This window comes from Pangasianodon hypophthalmus, chromosome 13, assembly GCF_027358585.1.
Source record: "Pangasianodon hypophthalmus isolate fPanHyp1 chromosome 13, fPanHyp1.pri, whole genome shotgun sequence".
NCBI classification, from domain to species: Eukaryota; Metazoa; Chordata; class Actinopteri; order Siluriformes; family Pangasiidae; genus Pangasianodon; species Pangasianodon hypophthalmus.
Genome location: NC_069722.1, coordinates 15,833,432 through 15,857,105, shown reverse-complemented (window position 1 = coordinate 15,857,105; position 23,674 = coordinate 15,833,432). Strand labels below are relative to the sequence as shown.

Here is a 23,674-nt window from a genome sequence, read left to right as displayed (position 1 = left end):
GAGTTCAGCCCCAGTCCTACTCCCATCCCAATTTCACCACTTTCCAAATCAAACTTTGATTGTGTTTGTACAATCTGTGATTTATCGAGGTTTTTGTGATTCCATTATGCGAGACCTCGCAATGAATAAACAGCATCCTGCTGTCCGTTTATTTCTTCAAGCAGTGGGGTATTGGTGTCGAGGAAAGCTAGGCCTTATTCATTATGAAAATAGTGCTCAGTAGTGGACTGTGAGCTCATAGTCTGAGATCCTCGTCTCACACCAAATGCTCGTTTAAAGCATCTGTGCTTTTTATGCATCTTGGACGGATTCTGGGTTGAGATTATGTTTTAAAGATTATGTTGCCCATGTCTAAGCTTTAAACAAAAGAAGCAGCTGATGATTTTACTTTTCTGTTTTGTCTGGATGTTGATATATTTCTGCTTTGCTAATAAGTTTTAGTGCTTATGAAGTATTCTGAGCTGTGAAATTGAGAAGGCAGACTATGTGTTAAAATAAAAAATAATAACTGTTCATAATAATAAATGCCTTAAGGTCAAATTCATCTGCTTCTTTTTTTTTTTCAAAAGCTGAATAAAGCCATAGCAAACACTGTGGATGTATTTTCTATATGTTTTCTTTTTATTGCAAATGGTATGATACAAAAGATAAGCTTTTCTTAAGACAATGGCATTTTCCAAAAAAATCATTGCATTAAAGAATGTCATGAGATCTAAAATATGCACAAATGAATAACGAATATAACTTTAACAAAAAGGTATGCTGGTGATTCATTAAAGAAGAATGTCTTTACAATGTGGCCAAGGCCTCCAGTAATCCATTGTTAGAATTAATTGAAAAAAAAAAACTTCCAGTTGTTTCTGTTTTGATCAAGTTTTATCACAATTATAAGATATCTGTACACAACTAATTAAGAACATTTAAATGGAAACATTTACAAATGATAAATAAAAACAAGACGGTTAAAATTTGCACTGCAACTAAACTGTGATCCCTGGGGTGGGTGGGGGATTTCTTCTCAAATTAGTCAGACAGAGGTGAAGTAAAAAAAAAAAATCAAATGCAAATAATTATTACTTTTCAAATAAACTTATTACTAATTAATAAATTAAAGAGGTCAAGACTTGATGGGGGTGGCAGATGAATGAGCAAATGATCAACAGAGACCTCTAGGGAAGTCTCGGGTCAAAGGGCACTTCCTGGTCCTCCTCAGACATGAAGAGCGAGCTGAGCGATGGCTATTGAGGCACTGCGGATCTCTACGATTCTTAACCAGGCACTGATGGCACTCACACAGACTAGTATCTCGGCTAAAACAAAGGCCTCTCGTGCACCTAAATGGCACTTGGTATGGCATTTCCAATGCAATTACTGCACATATGTTAAAACAAGGACAGGAAACAAAGATTTTCCAACAATTTCACGTCAGCTTTGCCCAATTCTAAAAGACCATGGGAATCACAATAAAACGTGTACAGAGGAACGACGAGGGAAGTGTTGACTTTACAAAAATACATTAGTGAGAAGCAAAGACCTCTCGCAGCCTCTGTAAATGTACAAAACCCCCAGAACAACCTGAAAACAACAAAGAGATAATACATACACAGTACATACTAACAAATATTTATAATGAATATGTCCTCACAGAGGATTCCTCTCTTTTCAAGCGAGTTTCTTTTTCATCATAACTAGAAAAATATAGTCGCAACTCAGAGCTTTTAAAAAGGCACTGTCGGGAGCCGTTTTGATATTTTCATTACTAAAAAAAAAAAACATTAGTCCTGCTTGTTTTGTTTGTTTTCTGTGTTTGCTGGCGCAGGGAGTGGACAGCAGGTCCTTTGAGGCCTCTGCGTATGAGCAATGTCTTACGGATAAGGTGGTGCTAATAGTTTAGTCTGTGCTCTCGCCTCTCTCATTCTTTTCTTCTCATTTTTTCTGTCATTTAAGGCCGGGAGAGCTGGGTATAGACTGGCTGCTGCTCCCACTGGGGACTGTGGGTCTGAGGCACATTTGGAACACCACTAGCATCAGCGACAGGAGTGTACATGGGCCTCTGGGCAGGACTCATGTAGCTAAATGTGGAGTAGAGGCCTGAACCCTGGTTGTAGTAGGAGGCAGCACCGCCCTGGTGGTCGCTGTAGTCATACTGAGTGCGAGGAATGGATGGGTACGTGGAGGTGGTGGCAGTGTAATGCTGTAGGTTGAAGGAACCGTATGCCACGTGCTGGGGTGAACCCTGGCTCTGCTCGCTGTAGTGGCTCGGGCTGAGCTGCTCTGTCTTGATGTGTGCCGGGCGCTGCTGGGCCTGGCCCTGCTCGCCAGCTGTGCCAAGCGGGGTCAGAGAGTGTTGCTGAGGCTGCTGCTGAGGCTGTTGTTTGCCCATCCAGCCATGCCCGCTGGTGCCTGCCGTCTGACCCATACCATACCCAGAGGAGGAGTAGGCCTGGGCCCCATGCGTCGGCAAGTACTGGTCAAACTCGTTCACATCGAACGCCTCCATGTTGGAGATGACATCACTGCTCAGCTCACCAATGTCCACGTCTCTGAAGTCGATGTTGAGCTGGCGGCCTGTGCCCTCGGGAAGTGGACGACCCTCTCGCTTCAGGTCCGGTTTCACACTCGGAACGTCTGTTTTGGGAGTCGTGGGGGGAGTTGGAGGGCCCTGAGACTGACCTGCTTTACAGAAGAAAAGAGACGGTTAAAAACCTAGCCCTTTTGTTCTGTGTGCTACTAGAGTGCAAATAACAATAAAGAGTGAAATTCAGAAACTGGAGATAGGATCTAGAAGAACAAGGATCTTGTTCGTCTTTGGGATTAGTCACAATCATAACATCATTTAATATTTTCACTGGAGATTTTTGAGCAGCAACAAACCAGTGGAGTAAAGAGAATTAGAAAGTTTGCATCACCCATCTGTAATCTTTAACAGTTTTATTTTATTTACAGCTGCCCCATGTTTTAAAATGGTGATCATCACAATATACACAAGCATCATTTGGTTCTAATCCCTATTCATAAACATTACTGTGAAAGGGCCCCACTTCAACTGATACCACGTATAGATAATACTTTAAAATATACTGTTTATGAAACAATATCATATACTGATGTTTTGGATAAATAGAATTTCTATTCATATTCTAAAGCCAGTTTGTGTTTTAAAGCATTTTAGAGACAGTGTCTTAGCATCATGTTGCCTTTGCTTCAGGCTGAACGGAATGATCCATTTTCTTGAGCTGCTGTTTTGATATATATTTTAGCACAATGTTGTTATATAGCATCGTGCTTCACGTATAAGCTATAAGTTTGTATTTATGTACATAAACATTACTATAACCATCAGAATAGTTTCAGCATGTGTTTGTTACAGGCATGTCATTGCAGAGCGTCTGTTTTTGTTTATTACTCACCTGAGTGGTCTCCGGGAGAGTGCACCTCGCCCATACTGGACGCGGGAGAGTCGGCTCTCTGTAGGGCTTTAAAGATGGCATTGGGAGAAATGTGTGTGTGCTCGGTGTCCTCGGTTTCACCCTGGCCGCTCTTCACACTCTTCCGCCGCCGTGGCTGGTATTTGTAGTCCGGATGATCTTTCTTATGCTGTACTCGCAATCTCTCAGCCTCCTCCACAAACGGCCGCTTCTCGCCTTCATTCAGCAGCCTGGAAAAGTAAGCAGTAAGTAAATAAGTAAAAAAAAACTTTAGACAGTTTTCTTATTATTATTGTTTCTTTTATTTTTGGTTTGTAAATCATGCATGCTACTTCTGAGATATGAAGTAGCAGAGTTGTTGTTGTTGTTATTACTATTATTATTCAGTTAATGTTGTTGTTGGTGCATTATTTTATTGCTTTTTAATAAATAAATTATGTAATCATGTGTATAGGCTTGATTTATTTATGGGTTGATCACTGAAATATAAACAATAATAATAATAATAATAATAATAATAATAATAAATATTTGTGATATTCCATTTGGCATGTCATATTAAAAAAATTAAGAATGCATGCATGAAGTATTAAACACTATTAATAAGTTACTTCAGATTTATTCACATGCAAGGACAAGGCGCATAAACTGAAGTGTGTAACTGCAGTGTGTAATGTGCAGTGTGGAAGAAAAGCTCACCGCCAGAGTTTGCCCAGGGTTTTGCTGAGCTCGGCGTTATGGAGGTGAGGGTACTGATCGGCCAGTTTTCTGCGCGCCGCCTGCGCCCACACCATAAACGCGTTCATGGGCCTCTTCACGTGCGGCTTGCTCTTACCCGAGCCGTTCACGCGCACCGGCATGGGCACGAGCGTCCAGTCGTAGCCTTTGAGCACCTGTGACACGGCGTCGCGGATGCACACAGGGAACTTGCCCTCTTCGTCTTCGTCCTTCTTGAGCCGGTTCTCGGACGGCGGCCGCGTGTTCTCGGTGTCGGAGCCCGAGCCGGACGGACACGGGGAGGCTGCAGAGTCCTCCGACATGCTCGGACTCGGCGCGTCGGAGAGACATTTGTCCTGCTCGTCGGTCATCTTCACGTACGACTCGAGGAGATTCATGCGAGAAAAAAAAAAAGTAAATAGAACAAGAAAAGTTTTTCGGACTGAAAATCCCTGCACAGAGCGTGCAAAACAAGGCGCTGGGTAAACTTGCTGTCGAAGTTTTTCACAAGTCCATCAGAGCGCGCGATCAGATCCGAGCGCTTCTGAAACTTTCTAAAGTGTTGGACCGGTGATGAGAGACGGATCCCGCGCCTGGACTCTGAGCTCAGCGCCGCGCTGCTGGACAGGAGTGTAATGAACACACTCCCTCATGCTGCTCGCGCTTTATAGAGACGCGCCGCGGAGAGGCGGAGACCGAACATGATCCCCCTGCCCCTCTCACTGCGTGTGTGTGTGTGTGTGTGTGTGCGTGTGCGTGCGCGCGCCTGCATGTGTGTGTGTGTGTGTGTGTGTGTGCGTGCGTGCGCGCGCCTGCATGTGTGTATGTGTGTGTGTGTGTGTGTGCGTGCGCGCGCCTGCATATGTGTGTATGTGTGTATGTATGTGTGTGTGTGTGTGTGTGTGTGTGTATATGTGTGTGTGTGTGTGCGCCTGCGTATGTGTGTGTGTGTGTGTGTGTGTGTGCTCGCGCGCGCGCGCGCATGTTTGTGTGTGTGTGCGCGCGCCTGCATGTGTGTGTGTGTGTGTGTGTGTGTGTGTTGCGCACGGATTGAAAGAGCAAAACGTAGTCTTAAAATACATCGCTGAAGTTTTTCAATTTTTTTTTTTTTTTTTTTGAGCGCATTGCTTCTAAAAATATTAATAATCCCATTATATACCCTACCATTGATACCAGTTCATTTGTATGATAGATGCGCTATGAGTTGGAGTGTGTGTAAGTGTGTAACTGTAAACATGAAGAAGAGTTAACCTCAGTGCTGGACAGGTGCTGTCAGGAGTAAACCAGACTTCTGTGCACTGGGTTTGTTTCACAGGCATATACTGCACTTTCTTTATATAATCTAACTTTCATATTAAATCAACAAACCACTAGCTGCTCTTTAAGGTTAAAAATGCTTTATTTTTATGGCTTTACACATTTACATCTAACTCAAGGCTCCACACATGCAGTTATATTAGGTTGGCTGTTTTACACTTTCTCTTTTTTATGAGATCAACATCATGAATAAAGTTCAGTGAAGTTGCTATAGTTTATTAGACATGCCTGTCTTATATGCTTACATTTCTAAACAACAGCTCAGTGGATACAGGAAAGAAGAAAAAAAACAATATACACTGATGTGTTCCTAATAAAGTGCCTGCTCAGGGGCTGATTGTGTGTGATGTTCCATGTTGCTGAAGGCTGGTGAAACACTTTCAGTATCACCAACAGGGGGAGACATGAGGTTAAAAACTCCTGAGGCCAACATCCCTGTGAAACTGCAGTGTGGAGCTTCCACAACTCCCCAAACACAAGCAACTCCACTCTCAGGCTGGCACCAGTGGACTATGTGTCAATAAAAGCAAATTTACCACATTGGTCTACTATTTTTATTATTATTACTCATTTATATGGACCTTAGTTTTGTGGTCTTTCCTGGCTAATACACAAGTCTTCTTCTCCCAATCAAAAAGATCACAAACAGACCCAGCAAACCAGTGATTTCAGTTATAACTGTAGTTACAGCTGTAGTCATAATAAGTATAAATTGTTTAGTTATATAAGACATTAAAGAAAATTATAACGGGGTTTCTGGAGCCAGGGAGCACTATAACTGTAAAATAAATTTCCAAGGACCTCCTCAGTACAAACTGATTTCATAAATATTATTTATTACAATAATATTTTGTCTATTCATTAGAGCCTTTGAGCTTTTTATTCTCAAACTTTCCCCCTGACAGAACACATTATGTCCAGGTTGTCATTATTTATAGCCTACTTGTGTTTGAGTTATTAAGGTCTGGATTAAACCTGTTCAATTAATTTGTAATTTCAATTAATAAATAAAGTCAAAAAGTTAATCATTATAAGAAGCCAATAATAAATATAGGCTAATAACTTTGATAATGGTGGATTGTGATTTCCACCACTGTGGCTCACAGACGCCTGACGATCCCCAGACTACCATAACACAGACTGAGAATCAAAACTCATCTCTTCAAAGTCTCAATCCATCAAAACTGAGGTGGCTGAGTGAGTGAGTTAGTGATTGAATGAGTGAATGAATGAGTGAGCGAATTAGTGAGTACATGAATGATTGAGTGAATAAGTGAGTAGGTGAGTGAGTGAGTGTGTGTATGAGTGAGTGAGTGAATGAGTGAGTGAGTAGGTGAGTGAGTGAGTGTGTGTATGAGTGAGTGAGTAGGTGAGTGAGTGAGTGTGTGTATGAGTGAGTGAGTAGGTGAGTGAGTGAGTGTGTGTATGAGTGAGTGTGTGTATGAGTGAGTGAGTAGGTGAGTGAGTGAGTAGGTGAGTGAGTGAGTGTGTGTATGAGTGAGTGAGTAGGTGAGTGAGTGAGTGTGTGTATGAGTGAGTGTGTGTATGAGTGAGTGAGTAGGTGAGTGAGTGAGTAGGTGAGTGAGTGAGTGTGTGTATGAGTGAGTGAGTAGGTGAGTGAGTGAGTGTGTGTATGAGTGAGTGTGTGTATGAGTGAGTGAGTAGGTGAGTGAGTGAGTAGGTGAGTGAGTGAGTGTGTGTATGAGTGAGTGAGTAGGTGAGTGAGTGAGTGTGTGTATGAGTGAGTGAGTGAGTGAGTGTGTGTATGATTGAGTGAGTGAGTGTGTGTATGAGTGAGTGAGTGAGTGAGTGATTGAGTAGGTGAGTGAGTGAGTGAGTGTGTGTATGAGTGAGTGAGTGAGTGAGTAGGTGAGTGAGTGAGTGAGTGTGTGTATGATTGAGTGAGTGAGTGAGTGAGTGAATGAGTGAGTGCAGCCTGTCAGCTGTACCAGTGATTATACCTTCAGCCTCTCCAGCAGAGCGCGGCCCATCAAACCCCCACTGCTGTGCTCCAGAAAGACCATTACAGCCTGAGGCTGTTCTCACAGAGAGTCACTCACACACTCCTTCACTACGTACAAAGCCAAAATTTACTAATGTACATTTCATCTTTATTTTGTCTTATTGCTATTAAATTGCGTACATTTGAATTTCATAACTGTAGGCTGTATGAGATCTTCTAGAGGCAAAGCCATCAGCCTGTGGAAAATATTTTTTATGATGGTGAGTCAAATGAAAACCTTTATTGTGCAATATAAATTAGAACTGAATCATCATCATCATTATTATTATTATTATTATTTTTCTAGAGGAATCCAAACCCTCGTTTAGCACTGGAACATGTGAGCGAAATGGAGATTACGTAGAAATGTTACCCATTTTGTGACACCTCTTTGCAATAAACAATGCAAAAAAAAAAAAAAAAAGGTTTTCATTTGACTCACCCTCATACATGTATCATTCAAGAGATGTTTCACTTGCAACTGTATTTAAATTATGACTTCATATCTGATGTTTGTGATATCAATATAATTGTATATATATATATATATAAAAAACTCTTTATGCTTCCGTAGAAAACTAACCATTAGCAAGTACTTTACAAGAGCTTATGCTGATGTTAAAGTGTAAATATGTTTTTATTTTAATTATAAAGGCTGTCCTGTGCATATCCCATGACTCTTATTCACAATATGCTGAATACACTGAATATCATTTCTACACACATTGCAAAAAATGACATCAGGTGAAAATATCTGGTGAAAATAAAATAATTAGAGATTATTTAAATGTACCTAGTTTTTGCACTATTATAAGATTATACTAAGCCAAATATAAGATTATTCAACCTATTTCTAGACATTCTTTTAACTTATTTCAAGGGTGAACGAGTCTTGTTCTATTGGCAGATAATTTGGCGAATTTTAAGCGTTTATTTATATAACATTTTATAGAAAGAAGCAAATTTAGCTGCCGATAGAACAAGAAGATTTAAAGCTTGAGATTAGTTTAAAAAAAAAAGTCTAAAAATAGGTTTAAAAATCTTTGGTTTATTGTAATCTTGTAATCAGAAATACTAGAAAAATATAGTAGATAGATAAAATCCTAGATTTAAGATATTTTCACATTTCTTTATATTCTCTATATACACTGTAATAATTTATAATCTCACTATTCAGTGTCAGAAAAGGTGTTTTCTTCAGTTCATCTCACGGAGGAGTTTCTTGCTCATTAGGGATCCAAATATATATCTGGATGTGTGATAATGTCTATTGTTAAAAGCACTACACAAATAAAAATTGAACTGACTTCATATTTGCTTAAAGTACTTTAAAATAAAGTCTTAAAAGAATTTCTTTTAATGCTGGCACCCTGTGTCTTTTTTCTTCTCTAGAACAGTTTGTAGTAGAAAATGATTTATATGATGTATTACATTACACACTGGAACCGTAGTTGCGTATCTGTCCTGTTACTGGAACTAATGGATAAACTAAAAAAAACAATCAGGACTTCACTTGAGGAGCAACGGAAACTGACACTGGGCTACAAGCCGTGTGGGTGGGCCATGTGACGATACTGGCTCAACCACACATACGTACAAACACACATTACGGGTCCCCCTGGTCAGCCCTGGACCACGCGGCAAGCGTTTGCACTCGCCAGGCCTTGGGAAACTTCTCAGCTCCACCTCGAGCCCCAGCGTCAAAAACGGGACCCAAACAGTGGGAGTCAACTGCTAAATCATGTCTTCTGTCTGCTCTACTTGCTCAGACTGCATGCTTCTGAAGAAATTTAACAGATTTCAATTTTTTAATACTAATTTTAATATTAAAAGAGTAAAAAAAATAATTCCTTTTGAGGACTGAGGGTAAGATCAGGTTTCGATGGCGGGATTGCATTATACTATCTAGAGTAACACACAAGTTCATGTAAACACCTCGGGAAAAATACAAGAGTGTGTTTGTAAATATTTGCGCTTGTCAAGTACTATTGATTGTAGCCCCCAGTCGGCGGCTTCAGATCTTTTTCACCTATGCTGTTTGTCTATAGCTATAAGTGACGTCTCCAAACAACATGAGCACAAAGAACAAATACTGTTCTAAAGTATGCAATTTCCATTTCAGCGTGATTCCACTGACAATGAACTAAAGTATGCAATTTCCATTTCAGCGTGATTCCACTGACAATGAACTAAAGTATGCAATTTCCATTTCAGCGTGATTCCACTAACAATGTCCTAACAAGCTTAAAGAGCACACTGACAAAAGCAAAACTATTGTGTATGACTGTATTGGGTTGAATTTGCCTATTTGAATCTCGTCTATCAATTAGGAAGAGAAACAGACAAACAGACATACAGATCTCAGTGGGATGTTACAGACACGTGACAAATTAAAGGAATAACTGGTGTCTTTGTTATGCTGTGGAGACATTTCACTGGCATGGTTTGGCTCCACTTATCCCCTTAGAGAAAAGAGTTGCTGGAAATCAATATAAAATTATTCGGACTGTTCACCTTTATCCTATGATGAAACATTTCTCTCCTGAAGGGAGTGGTCCCTTCCCCTTCCAGGCTCCCATCAAGGCTCACTGAATAGTATGATGAATATGAAAATGATGTAAATCATATGCTATAGCCTTCAGAGTCACCTACGGGAGATCTGGGACTAACATGTCTCCATAATCAAAACACCAAGTGAGGGATTTTTCTTTTTTTGTTTCTTTTTTTTTTTTTTTTTTTGGAAGAATGGTGTTCATCCCTACAGTACAGTTCCAGTCAGTTGGAGAATCTGTGCCAAGGAGCACTGAAGCTGTTCTGGCAGCTCATGATTACTCAACACCTTACTAAGACACTTTATTCTGTTTTTTTTTCTCTCTTTTAATTTTCCGTTCTTCTCTAGTGAGAATTTTAGAATAATGTGCTAGGTTAAGACACATCCACAGCACTGTAGACAGATTTATGAAGCTTATGATTCTGACTACAATAATAACATAATGAATTTCATCAAGTACCAGGAGGTTTTATTCCAAAACTTGTTTTCCTTTGTTATACCATAGATAGATTTTTTTTTTTCAAAATGACTCAAACATCCATCCAAATAAACACAGAATGGAACAAAAAATTTTTTTTATTATTATGGCTATTCCAGTTTTCAGATTTGAGCCCTATTTGAAATCCCTTGTTAAACAATACAGAAAGAGGCTCAGTGCTGCTATTCTTTTGTATTAAATGCAAATAATCTAATTTTGGAAAGAATAATTTTGTGTGAATCTAAAATTATACAATAACCTCATGTTTCAACTCAAAATACCACTCACTGCATGCTTAATTCATTTTAGATGAACTTTTTTCTATTTTCACAAATGGTGCCAGTGATTATAATTAAAACACAATCAAGAACTAGAATTCCCCACAAAAAGAAAAAGAAATAGCAAGAGAGCAAGTTAAAAAGTTCACAGAGCACAGAGGTAAAAAGGCGGTCTTGGATTTGTGAAAAATGATTTTACACCCTTCTGCCACTTTCTCTGAAAAGTACGCAACATTCTGTACTAACAACCCTTCCCCATGGATGTCACTCAGGTCAGAGGTCACCCTGTGGATTTTTGGTCCCACCTTGCTAGCACGGCTTTTTCCTGCAGTCCAATCCAACTTTTGAAAGGCTTCGACCCTGATTGATGACTATCCTGGACTTTTGCCTGGCCAGATCAGAGCTACAGGGCACGGGCGTTTGTTGACACATGGCATTTTGGAGAAGGTGACATTTAAACAAGACTTATCATGCCCCCAACACCTTGGAAAGGCCAGGCTCCTACAGCCGCATTCCACCTTCTCACACTTCCCTGCTACTCCCTGGCAGAAGCTCACTGGCTGTGGTTTACAAAAATCTCCTGCCTTAAGTGACACTGTCTTACCAATTCTGGCAGCAGAGCTTCTGGAGTGGAATAACACTGGAATAATTTGAGACAGAGATGTTTCAGTCTACTTTGAATGAGGATGATTTGAGGATGTATTCAGCCTATTCATTATTTTATAACAAGAGATAGTAGACAATCTATTGGGGGAATCTTTCATTCTATATCACAGAGGTGGACAGATCACTAGCCTGGGTGGCCAGGACAAGGAGTAGCTGTTAGCCGTGCAGATAATTAGGTTCATTTGCCTTCTGATGTCACAGTTATCAGTTTTTTTCTCCCAACCAACTAGAGAAAAAAATCCTATAGACATTCACAAATCATTTTGAAAGCTATACACTTCAATTTGTTTCAATATTGCATATGGCATGCCCAAGGCCAGCTGGTATAAATGGGTTAACAGGGCTGAGCCTTCCCTCGATTTCAAAGAAAAAATACATAAATATATAAAAATACAGCTTTATTTTTCCAGCCACATCATCTTATTTACTGTTAACCTAGTTTTTCTGTTTACCATGCTTGTTTCTGAAGCCCAACATCTGCCAACTATGTTACACACATCAACCATTTGGCCATCGGTAGGAACCATATTTAATTGTTGAATACATTAACTTGCATGGATGAGAGAACAACTTTTTTAATGAAACTGTGTGTTCATGTAAGCATGTATTTTGCTTGGCAAAACACAGGACAAGCTCAAAACTATCGTGCAGCTCTCCTAATAGCATGTTGAGTGAAAATAACAACACTACCCAGACTTGAATAGCATATTTTATGTGTGATGCAAGAACACCACAACTCATATCCAAAACGTTAGACAAAGACTTGCTGCCATTTTGCTGAGGGCATCTGTTACACACTACATCAGAGACATTATCAAGATAAAATAAACACTATGGATTATTTTCTTCTTACTACACAGAGCTCTTGACAAAAAAATCAAGACATTGCTCAATTTCATTAGTCTGTATGAATGTAATTAACTAGGTAAACAGCTTAAATTACACTAACCACAGCTTCTTAGAGTCTTCTTAAAGTCTAACTAAAACCTGAGACTGGGCGATTGGAGCTTTCACTAGCCCACTGGGCTAGCTAATACATTTATAATTTGTCCACCCTTGTATTAGCCATCTCTGTATTAGTGAATTACAATAAAAGTCAGGAGTCAGGAACAAGTCAACTGTCAGAAACCAGAAAAAAATTACTTTGCCTTCAACATTGTGAGCAACTTGACCACTATCTCCAGGGAGGTGTGTGGACAGCTGCTTGCTGGTGTGATCTCATCCTTTTCAGGTAAATGTTTACTGGACGATTTTTGAATGTGTGGTAGGGATGATGCCATTAGCATCCAATACCACGGCAGCGGTATGGTACAAATCTTTCGGCCTGCTGTGTCAGTCTGGACACTGGTACTACTGAACTATGATGCAAATGCATTAACATAATGCCTTGACCTTGGTTTACTGGATTTGTTTTCTCTGGATGATGGTGGACCACAGCTGCAAGTGAATCTGTTTTCAGTTCTTGTAATGTCTCATTTTTTTATTTCTGGAATTCTGTTTGTTTTGCTCCTTACAGTAATTATCTAATGATTATGCTGTGAGTTATTATTTCATGTGTTCCAGAAAAACAAGGCACTCTGAATAAAGTGCCCAGTTATGCCAGCTTGGGACAGGGAGGAGGATGTCACCTTTGGCTGGACATGAGCACAGGCATTTCACTTGAGAACATACAATATGAAGTGAAGTGTGGCCAAGTATGGTGGCCTATACTCGGAATTTGTGCTCTGCATTTAACCCATCCAAGTGCACACACACACAGAGCAGTTGGGGGTTCGGTGCCTTGCTCAAGGGTCTCACCTCAGTCGTGGTATTGAGGGTGGAAGAGCGTGCTGGTCCTACAATCCCTGCTGGACCTGAGACTCGAACCCACAACCTTCAGATTACAAGGCCGACTCTCTAACCATTAGGCCACGACTGCCCCTAAGATGAAACAAACAGAGGGGAGTAAACAACTCTGGTGGGACTCGAACCCACAACCTTTGAATAGCTCCAACACTGAGCCTAGAAGTCCAACGCGCTATCCGTTGCGCCACACAGCCCCATTACACTGCACTCTCTCAAGAGTTCGCTCTTTTGCTGGCTTCTAATCCAGGACTAGTCATAGTTTCTGTCCAGCAACATTCTTTTTTTTTCATCTAAAGTACCTGCACTAGTTATTGTCCTACCTAGCGGCAGTTTAGGGACACCAATGTGTGTGTGTGTGTGTGTGTGTTTGGAAGGTGGGAGGAAACCAGTGAACCCAGAGGAAATTGATGCTTCATTTCTCATAGCTGCCATTTTCCTTTCACACATTTATTAAAGGTTTTTCCTTGTTCATGGAAGGTGATTTAACGTTGAGGAAACTGAGAGCACTTAAAACATTTCAGTTTAATTGTGGTTCTGTGGAGAACTCCATGATACCAGAAAGTATGCTTTTTAATCAGGGAAACAAATCGATAAAGGCTACAGAGACAACTCATGCAAAAAAACTGTGTTATCCTGATAATAACTCACACTAGTCTTTTCCTGATGAAAACAGAAGACCTATTTGTTTTCTGTCATCCACTTCCTTAAAATATTCCCACATAACACCAACTGTCTTGTTTACCTTCAGGTTACTGATTTATTAACTTCATTTTTAGCAGGTCAGTATGTTATTGAACATGCAGTTCATTTGTTTAACTATCAAATGGTGATGCAAAGCGAGGGGCAAGCTTTGATCGAGACAAGTGTTATAACGTTCTAATGTTATGTTTGATTGTTTCAGTATTTCTACCTTTCTCTCCCATCATCCTATCCCCACCACACACTCTTAAATGCATAGCAGCAGCAGCTATGGCTACAGGTAACTCTTTTCTTTTTATACAGACTCCACAATAGCAGAGAAGAGAACTCAATGAAGGAGTGATGACATCTAACGACTACCTTGGATGTATCGCCTTAACCCTTCAGTGAGTAGTCACATGAGAAGCAGATCTCTGTTTGTCCCGGACCACAGGTATCTCTGAGATCTCTCCTTTCCAGATTATCTGTCCCAAAAAAAAAAGAGCAGTTCTTATATTAAGCCTATGTTTCAAAAGAAAGTAAATCCTCTGAGGTCAAATGAGACCCTTAGGTCATTTAAGAGCAAGGCTGGAGACTATACCTTTTCCTAAATATTCACAGGGGGTTTTAGCATTAGGGCATGGTGATGGGATTATTTCAGTTCAGGGATATTTCCAGTTTTGGGGAAGGGCACGGGACTTCATGAACAATGGAACATTTGAGAAGACTTTGACAAGAACACCAAGTTTATCATTTGATAAAATCCCATTTCAGGAAAATAGAGGGAAATGGACATAAAAACCAGTTGCACATATCTACAGCAGATTTTGTAACTGGAGTTGAATGTATGGGTAAATAAGGCTCCCTTTAATTCATTTGTTGGTGCTGTCTGGCATGTTTGTACCTTGTCCTTTCCATTTAGGTGCTTATTTTAAAGGGTGTACTCAGAGTTACGTTCAAAGCAATCCTAACTTCTGTGAAACAGCTGTGACAGCTTAATATTTGTTTTTCATTTTTGTAGCACCAGGCACAGGAAAAGCTTCAACTGAAATCAGGCAGGTCTGAGAGTTCAATGTGATGCGGGGGAAATGAAGAGAACCTAGCGTGAGAGCACTTGTCTTGCGTTTCTGTTGCCAAACACCTCTTCTTCTAGCTCATCCATCATCATTCATGAGTGTGCTGATAGAGCACTGTATCAGAGATGTGCCATGGAACCAACATTGTCAGGTTTTTTTTGTTTGTTTCTTCCACTACTGTTCATAGATATGGTGCATGATTTGGCCATGACTGGATTCCACTCACAAAGGGGAGGATGGGGTAATTGGGTAAAACCAGCAGTGGCGACTCTGGAGCCTCTGTGACTCCAAGCTTCTGCATTCTAATGTTACGTGAGGAGGAAATTGTCGTCCCTGATTTCCTGAGACTCAATACGTGAAATTTTGGTGCAGAGGGAATGGAATGGAATTTATTCAAGTTTTATTAGCTTCGCCAGAAATTCAGCCAGTGTCACAGGTCTGTGTGTGTGTGTGTGTGTGTGTGTGTGTGGTTGGGGGGTGGAGTTGGAGGGAGGATGAGCTTTCTCTTGACTTGGCCTGCTGCCCGGGTTTCTCTGAAGGTTAACATGTGAAGCAGACAGATCCGATTTGACTGAGTTGTGTCTGAATGGCAGAGCAAAGAAGAAAAGATGTAATTCAGTCTTGTCACAGTCCCTCCTCTATGCAGCTTTGACATTAGGCAATTACGTGATGACATCCAAAAGCAACTGGGGGTAAAAATTTTAGCTTCCAGATTAACAACTGTCTGGTTTTGCACTGTTGGAGCAGACTTTGCTCAGTGACTCAGACATGTGTCTAGAGTTGGCTGCAGCGGAGTGTGTGTGTGTGTGTGTGGGCGTGTGTTTGTATATTGACAGTTTGAGTATGTGTCCCATTTTCTCAGGTCTTGGTCTGCGCTGTGAGTCACTTAATTTACCAGGAAGTTGTGTGATCTCTTTGATCAGGCCGCAGCAGTTGGACAGCTGTAATTAAAACTCTAGAGTTACTCTCCGTTTCTTTTCAGGTGCTTTCTCGTGATCTTCTTCTTGCTCCATTGCACCCAAATCCATGAAAACCCGCTGGTCCATAATATGGCTTCTGTGTTACATAGACATCAATTTTTTAAAAATTCTTTAAGAGTAATTCTGCTAGGCATAACGCTTTATTTAAAATAAAACCCAAAACAATACATCCAAAGAAAACAGAAAAGCAAACATTTACAATGGTCCAGTTTGACCCATACAAAAAAAGTGTAAAGATTCTAGCCTAGTGGTTGAGTTAAGAGGAATCATGTCCTATTATGTTATCAAAACTAAAACCCTGGCATGGTCATTGTTTTTGCAAGTGATTTTAATTAGCATAATTTGCAGCAGGATGTTTCTTAAGATGCACTTTCTAAATCAGCAATGATTCTAAGGAAACATTGCTGAGAAGAACTTTCAGAGAGTTTTGGCAGTAGCCTCAGTCAGTGTCTCTGGGGTCTTCATTTGAGCCTCACGAACGGGAAGGAAGAGGAATTTCTCACTAACAGGGCTCGTATAGAAATAGAGCAGTGAGGACAGGAGGACTGAAAGGCATTTGAATGAGTGTGACCCCTTGAGCCTTGAGGCCCTTGAGAGGAACAGTTTAATGTGAAATGGAAAAGATATATCAACAGTGGCAATGAGAGGCAGGCCAGTGCGCTCAGGGTGGTGCGGATGATGATGATGATGATGATTATGATCGTGATGCTGGTGATGATGATGATGATGATGATGGTAATGGTCATTGAGGTTCTTCCTGTGGGCCTGCAGCTCACAAAGTTGGAAACTACTGCCATTTATTCAACATGACGTGTTCATGCGTTCGTGGTGGTTGGAGTTATCAATATAAAACAATTAAACAGGTATGTTTTAACCTTTGGGTACTCGACTGTTATTAACTTAAGTGGAAGAGAGCTAGGACAAAATGACTAAGTAATATTATGTCAGATTTGCATGTTTTTTAACACCAAGACACAACTCATGGTATATACATTATTTCTTCATTCGCTTGTCTCACTGCAAGAGATGTTTCTAAACCTTATAGCTAAAAATTGCTAAGATTTTAATCTTATCTTAGAAAATCCTCTGTGACATGACAGGATATGAGATGCATGCGGATAAAGTCCTGGGACGTTTGGCTTAAGAAACTTTCTGACTTCACAATTATGTGTGGCATATTAAGTTTTGTAATGTAAAGAGGTACGGAAATTATTTTGCAAAACAAAACGAAACCACAAAAAACATACAAACAAAAACTACAGGAAATAAAATCAGTTTACATGTTGAATCAACAGGTCTAAATATATATTTGTATATAATGTGCTGAATTATTTGCCATACAGTGTTGTAAAAATGTTGTTTATGAAAAAGTTGTGTTACTAGTTCTCTTTTTCTGCTGTACACTGTGCATGTGTTGCTTTTTTTATTTCAAACCCATCACAAGAGATTTTAAGGAACTTCCTAGAAGCCGACAGCTGAAATTTATCATGAAGGAAAACTGGCTTAATTTCCCAAGTGCCCTAGCGCGTGCGTGCGTGGACACACACACACATACACACACACACACACACACACATGCTCTGTCTCGCTCTCTCTGTCACTCTTTCCCAAGCCATGCATAAATTTCATATAGTCACGAAAGAAAACAGGTAACTCTATAGTACTAACAAAATTAACAAATTATTACAATTAAGTAATAGTTTTTTCTGTCTTTCAGTAAGCTCTGATTATTTTACTTAACTTTTCTGGGCGCACTTTAAGCATTTCAGGACCCTAAGTTTGACTCAACATGATTAGACATCTGATTGCATAGTGGTACAAAGATTCAGTTGTCTGCAGATGTGTGATGTTGGTATTAGATTTTATTTATACAAAAGCAATAGAGACTTTGATTATTATTATTATTATTATTATTATTATTATAGTTTTTTTTTATCACTGTGTAATTTTGAGCCCTGTTTGTTGTTGTACTTTTTGTTCTTCAGCATTGTGCTTGGGCTTGATTAAGGTCGCACTACACCCTGACCTGGTCTGTCCAAGATGCCGGGATTTCAATCACTCAGAAGGGGCCACTGAATTGCTGCACCCATTTTGTGGCTTGTCTCTGACACCCTGTACCCCTCTTTATTTCATCTCGGTTTATCCAGCAGTCATAATGTCATGTGAAATTTTTGTGAAACAGATTTGTGAAACTGTGATATAACACACTGGGTCACAAAGATGGACTACCTCCTATACAGTATATGTACAACAGGAAGTGATATGCAATCTCAGTTTCCATGTCATATAGTAAGCTGTAATCTCTTTCTTATATAACACATAAACAACATATGAGTTATGAACACCACTGAAATAAGTCTCATTTTCTGAGTTACTTAGTATTTATTTGAGGATTTCTAAGTACAGATAAGAAGTAGCCAAGCATACTGACCCTTAATCTAAAGCTTCCTGTTGCAGATGCCCTGACAGGCATTTCTCTCAACACCTTTCCCAGCACCCTCCAGTCCCCGAAATAAATTAAAGCCAATGAGATCCGCTTTGAGTCCCTGCTGACCCAGTGTGAGTCTACATGCCCTGTAGCCAATCACAGTGCCAAACTCTCACACAAATCACTATCTTAGGCTCAATATGAAGAAGTGCAACCGGCTAACCACAAGCACTTTGGAAGGAAGTGTATGTCCAAGCAGTGCTTTGGTGGCTAACTACTTCTAGTTTTGCTAGCTCATCGTTCATTATTAGTGATATTATCACCGTTATTTTAAGTTTCTTTTAGAATCTATATTCAAATTATTCAAAAATATGTACCATGCAAAACTTCACAGGTCTTGGACATGTGGTTCCCATAAAGCAAGGCAACTGATCAGCCTTTCGTAGTTGTCTACCCAGCTATTTCCAGTCCTGCTTGACCTGTGGAATTGACTATGAAGAGTACAACAATGTTAAATGAATACCACGTGGCAGTAATGACCGCTCAGCTCACAGGGTATTTGATGTCATCGTTGTTTTGATGAAGAGTTATTGATGTGTCGGGGCTGTGGGGTCAGACTGGACCAGGGCTGGTGGACAACAACAAGTGCTGACAGGAAACAAGGAAATACAAATGTAGAAGTATGTCCCTCTCTCTCTCTCTCTCTGGACAGGGAGAACATTTAGCCAGGCTGGACTGTACACCAACTCTGCACCTTTGGTGGCAATATACAGTAACTATTATATAATATATATATATTTCTAGAGTGGCACCCTGCCATCCCCCCCTCACAGATCCAGGGTCCCCAGTTCCTGTGTGTGTGGAGTTTTTCCTGTGTCTATGTGGGTTTCCGCCAGGTAATCCAGTTTCCTCCTGCCTCCCAAAAACTTTCCAGTAGGTTGCTTAGCTATGCTAAATGGCCCCTATGTGTGAATATGTGTGTGTGTGTGTGTGTGTGTGTGTGCATGGTGCCCTGTGATGGACTGGCATCCCATCCACGGTGTATTCCTGCCTCTCACCCTGTGTTCCTGGGATAGACTACAGATCTACCACTATCCTGCCCAGGATAAAGCAGTTACTCGAAATGAATGAATGAACGACTAAACCTTTCTTATAGCATCTTATCCATTCGAGTCTTATAAAAAGACGTAAGATGCTGTTGCTGTTGCAGTTATACTCTTTTACATTTCACTTCCCCACCCCCTCCACCCTTTGCTTACCCACCAGTCTGTGTCTGTGATTGTGTGTGTCTTCATGTATAGATTAAGATGTGTGTGTGTGCAGACTAAGATGAAGAACAGGGCCCATGGCTCTTGATTTCCAAGTCTAATTTGTGACACATTGTTCTCTATCTCCACCCATTCTCCCACCCCCACACCCCACCCAATCTGAATCATTTACAGCCAACAGAAAGCAGGCCCCCGTAGCCAATTTCCTCCTCCCTTCCTCTCCGGAGCAGGCACTTCACGTCAATTTGTTAAGATGCCTTATTAAATGCGCCAGACCAAGTGGACATACTTTGCATGTTGCAGCGCCAGTAAACAGGGTCAAAGTTGAAGTGAGGACTGTTCCTGATTAGAATGGTTTGCTAGTTGACATTTTGCTGATGTAAGACACCAATTCCCTCTGGGACAATGCAGACAGCAGGTCATCAGTACCTTGTTATGCAGTGCTACAATAGATTTGTCCTTAATTGTAGGTCATAGGTTACTTTGATCTAGACTGAGCTTAAGCGGCACAATTTACCTGGGTGAGTTTTATAAGAAGCAGGTGTGCGTGTGTGTTTATTTGTTCAAAAAAGGTGATCTTACTTGAATGCAAGACGTAAGATTCTTTGAAAATATAAAACCATGATGCTGCAACTGTTGCATTTGCTACTGTGAGTTTCATATTTCAGGCTTTGGTTTAACATCATTACCCATACCTCTTAGCTGCCCTTCTGTTAATAATGACCCTCTGCCCCCAGTATACATATGGTAATGGTATTGGCTAAGGTAATGTCTACAGTAGGGTGAAAATCTGTTTATCTCATTTTCATTTTTTTTTAAAAATGGAAGACGTTTGTTATTATTTACAGAAATGATGTAATAATGATGCATAACATGTAAATGGGTCAGTATCATGTTTTAGCTCTGAAGAGACAACAACAGTTAATTTAATTCAGTTCAATTTACCTTTATTTGGATAGCATTTTTTAACAATAGATATCATTACAAAGCAGCTTTATAGAAATCCAGATGAAGCTTTAGATTTAGATGAGCAAACCAGACATGTTAGTGGCAAGGGAAAACTCCGAGACAACATCAGGAAGAAACCTTGAGTTGGACTAGACTGAAAAATTCTTCTTCTGGGTGACACAGGAGAGCGGGATTATAAATCATTACAGTATACAGTCATATAGAGGTTACCATTTGAATATAATATACTGTAGAACAACAATTTAAGCAAACAGTGTACAAACAGAATATTCACATCTATTTTAATCTTATACTTTTCAAAAATGTATTCATGTAAGTACATATATTCAATATTCTACAAATATTATAAATGGTAACAATCAACTGGCAGTAGACATTTGGATGATTTTCATTACTGCAAGTATGTCTGATTGACATATTTGTGGTCCCATTCATGTATTGTTGTTGTGTAGTGTTGTAGCATTCATGCTGACAGATGTGAAAATGCCCAGAGCATCTTCGTGTGAATCCGGAGCTGGCTATGCATGGTTATGCCACCTCTCATAAAGTTTCCAAGTCCTGTAAAATGCTGAAAGGGATACTTATTAGGGCTTTATGCGTTAGTGAACTTTATTTTATAGGATTTTAACTCTTGCCTCATGGGGGCCATTAGTTGCCGGGATATTCGCGGCACAGCCCGTTTTTCATTTAGCATGGTCCCTTATTGCCTGCTCCACAACTGTCTCTCTCTCTCTTTCTCTCAGCCTTTCTGTCTCTCATTGTTAGTGAAACGGTCTCTGTAGGGCACCCCTGCACCCCATCAATCATCATCGCCTTCACTTGCCTTTTCACAAAAGCCCAATTTTCATGTGTCATATGCACTCAGCTTCCCACAATTATATGCCTGCTTGCCCTCTATATAGCAACAATATGGCAACAAAATTGCAGGAATAAAATTGAATAGTCAGCGTCTCCTCCTCCTTGTCCTTCTCCTTATTATTATTATTATTATTATTATATTCTTCTTCTTCTTCTTCTGTAGAGGTTTTGGTTTTATCAGTTTATAGTGCCAACTAAAGTCCAGACTAGTTTTGTCCTTTTTATTTAGTTTTTATTATTATTATTATTATTATTATTATTATTATTTTATTATTATTTTTATTAGCTATCAGTGTTAAACTAGTTTTAAAAATTGCAACATGTTAAATTTAATTGTTGCATCTATTGATGCATGTATTTACATGGGAAACTATTCAGTCAGCATTCAGATCATTAAAATGACCTGCTTTTCTTAAATAAAGGTGTCGGAGATGAGATTTTTTACTAACATCCAGACCATCACCTTTACAGACAAGCACTTACCTTCATGCCCAGGGGATAGAAAATATGGACTGAAGAAGCAGATCATGTTGTTTTCTTTGCTGTTGTGTGCAATACGATGTAACATAATACCGAGTGATAATCTAACAGTAAAAAAGTAAAAATTGAGACTAACATTTTTATGTATAAATCAGAAGATTACAAGCATTCAAATAAACATCTAATAGGAGTCTAGTGTATTGCCAATATATGGCTGAATGAATAGTCCTAGTTGTAATTATCACATTAATCACTGTAAATTTGCCTTAATTTAACAATATGGCTTCCAAATCATTATATAGCAGCTCATAAAATAGCACTTGATCCAGCATATCTGATTATTATACAATGAGCTAGGTAGAGTGGCAGAAAGCGTGAAGCTTAGGCATAGGTGAAAACCTCTATGTTGACAGTTACAGTGAGTAACTGGACAGGATATAAATAGTGTTTGTTTATTCAATTGTTAATCTTATATCATGTGCTAAGTGTTAATTGTGCACACAGTGGGGCCACGAGATACTAAGCTGAGGTCATGAATGCCATAATGTTTAAGCTATTTGACCATGCTTTTAATTCATTATTTTGAGTTGTCAAATTAATAAAATAATGCCAATGTTTTTTTTTCTTTTGATTCACTTTCCTCAAAAGAAAATATGGCCAAATGTTCTTCATAATTTTATCCATATAAAATTTGGTCCTTGAGATAAGCATTATCTCTTCTGATGTCCTTTGTGCCAGAAAAAAAGAGCCATAGTCAAAATGATTAATTAATTAACAGTGTCATTTTAGTATATTTACTATTTTTTAAGTGTATTTACAGCCCAACATATAAATTTCAGGCTGATATAGTCACAAAAAAGTGTCAGAAGTGCATGTAACTGTGCACTGTCAGAATAGCACATAAGTCTGTATTTACAGTACTGTGCAATGACTTCTACATTACTGATTCAGTACAAAACCATTTTAGAATTCCAAACATTAGTTTTCCAGCACAAAATTAAATGTTACAGAAAAATGTTTGTATATCAGTAAACAAAGCGGCATATTACATAAGAGACACTTTTCAGACAAAAAACATGATGAAGGCTGCTGGGTTTTGCTGCAAAAATAAGAAGCAAGTGTGACAGTCAAAGTCTCCAGAAGAACTGTGGCTGCTTCTGCAAGATGCTCAGTAACACTTACAGCTCATTTCCTTATAAAACTGCACACATTGTACCCGAGACTACTATTTTTTTTTTTTTTAAAGCGAAGGATTGTCACACCAAATATTGACTTTGTTTCATTTATTCCTGGTTACTGCTCTTTATAGTATTTTTTTCATGTAGAAACATTTAATTTCATTATTTTTGAAGGCGTCTTTGCTCTACAGCATTTCTTTGCATGTGCCTAAGACTTTTGCACAGTACTGTACATCTGAAATCAACTCTGAATACAGCAAAAATCTGTTCAATATTGTTTGAAGCTGAAACTAATATCGAAACAGCAAGTATTTAGCATCCCTTTGCATACCGGAAAGCAAACATCATGCATTACACTAAGCAAGTAAGAGGCCGTTAACCAGGATGCTGTGTTACTATCAATCATTTTTTTATTGTCCAATAAAATACATCTCATCTGTTAGATTATTACAGAAGTTAATGTCTCACACACAAACT

General features: G+C 39.4%; 1 protein-coding gene and 1 non-coding gene across 3 annotated transcripts; both read right to left on the bottom strand.

Annotated features, from left to right (window-relative positions):
- Positions 1-600: 600 nt before the first annotated feature.
- On the bottom strand, positions 601-4,796 carry LOC113528350 (SRY-box transcription factor 9). 2 transcript variants are annotated; one of them, XM_026916859.3, is made up of 3 exons: positions 4,128-4,796; positions 3,411-3,658; positions 601-2,676 (listed from the first exon to the last, which is right to left on the bottom strand). In XM_026916859.3, the coding sequence occupies exons 1-3, from the start codon at positions 4,541-4,543 to the stop codon at positions 1,943-1,945; spliced, it is 1,398 nt and encodes a 465-aa protein (XP_026772660.1). In that variant the 5' UTR covers positions 4,544-4,796; the 3' UTR covers positions 601-1,942. The 2 variants fall into 2 exon arrangements, with proteins under 2 accessions (XP_026772660.1, XP_026772661.1); XM_026916860.3 differs by having other exon boundaries at positions 601-2,673; positions 4,128-4,795.
- Positions 4,797-13,386: 8,590 nt separating this feature from the next.
- On the bottom strand, positions 13,387-13,476 carry trnar-ucu (transfer RNA arginine (anticodon UCU)). Its single transcript is given in 2 exon segments — positions 13,387-13,422; positions 13,440-13,476. It is a non-coding gene; the product is annotated as a tRNA-Arg (tRNA).
- Positions 13,477-23,674: the final 10,198 nt, after the last annotated feature.

Coding starts and splice junctions, on each gene's coding strand:
- LOC113528350 (XM_026916859.3), bottom strand. CDS start 4,543: ATGAATCTCCTCGAGTCGTACGTGAAGATGACCGACGAGCAGGACAAA. Junction 3,659..4,127: donor ACCCTGGGCAAACTCTGGCG/GTGAGCTTTTCT, acceptor TTACTTTTCCAG/GCTGCTGAATGAAGGCGAGA. Junction 2,677..3,410: donor CTCTCCCGGAGACCACTCAG/GTGAGTAATAAA, acceptor TCTTCTGTAAAG/CAGGTCAGTCTCAGGGCCCT.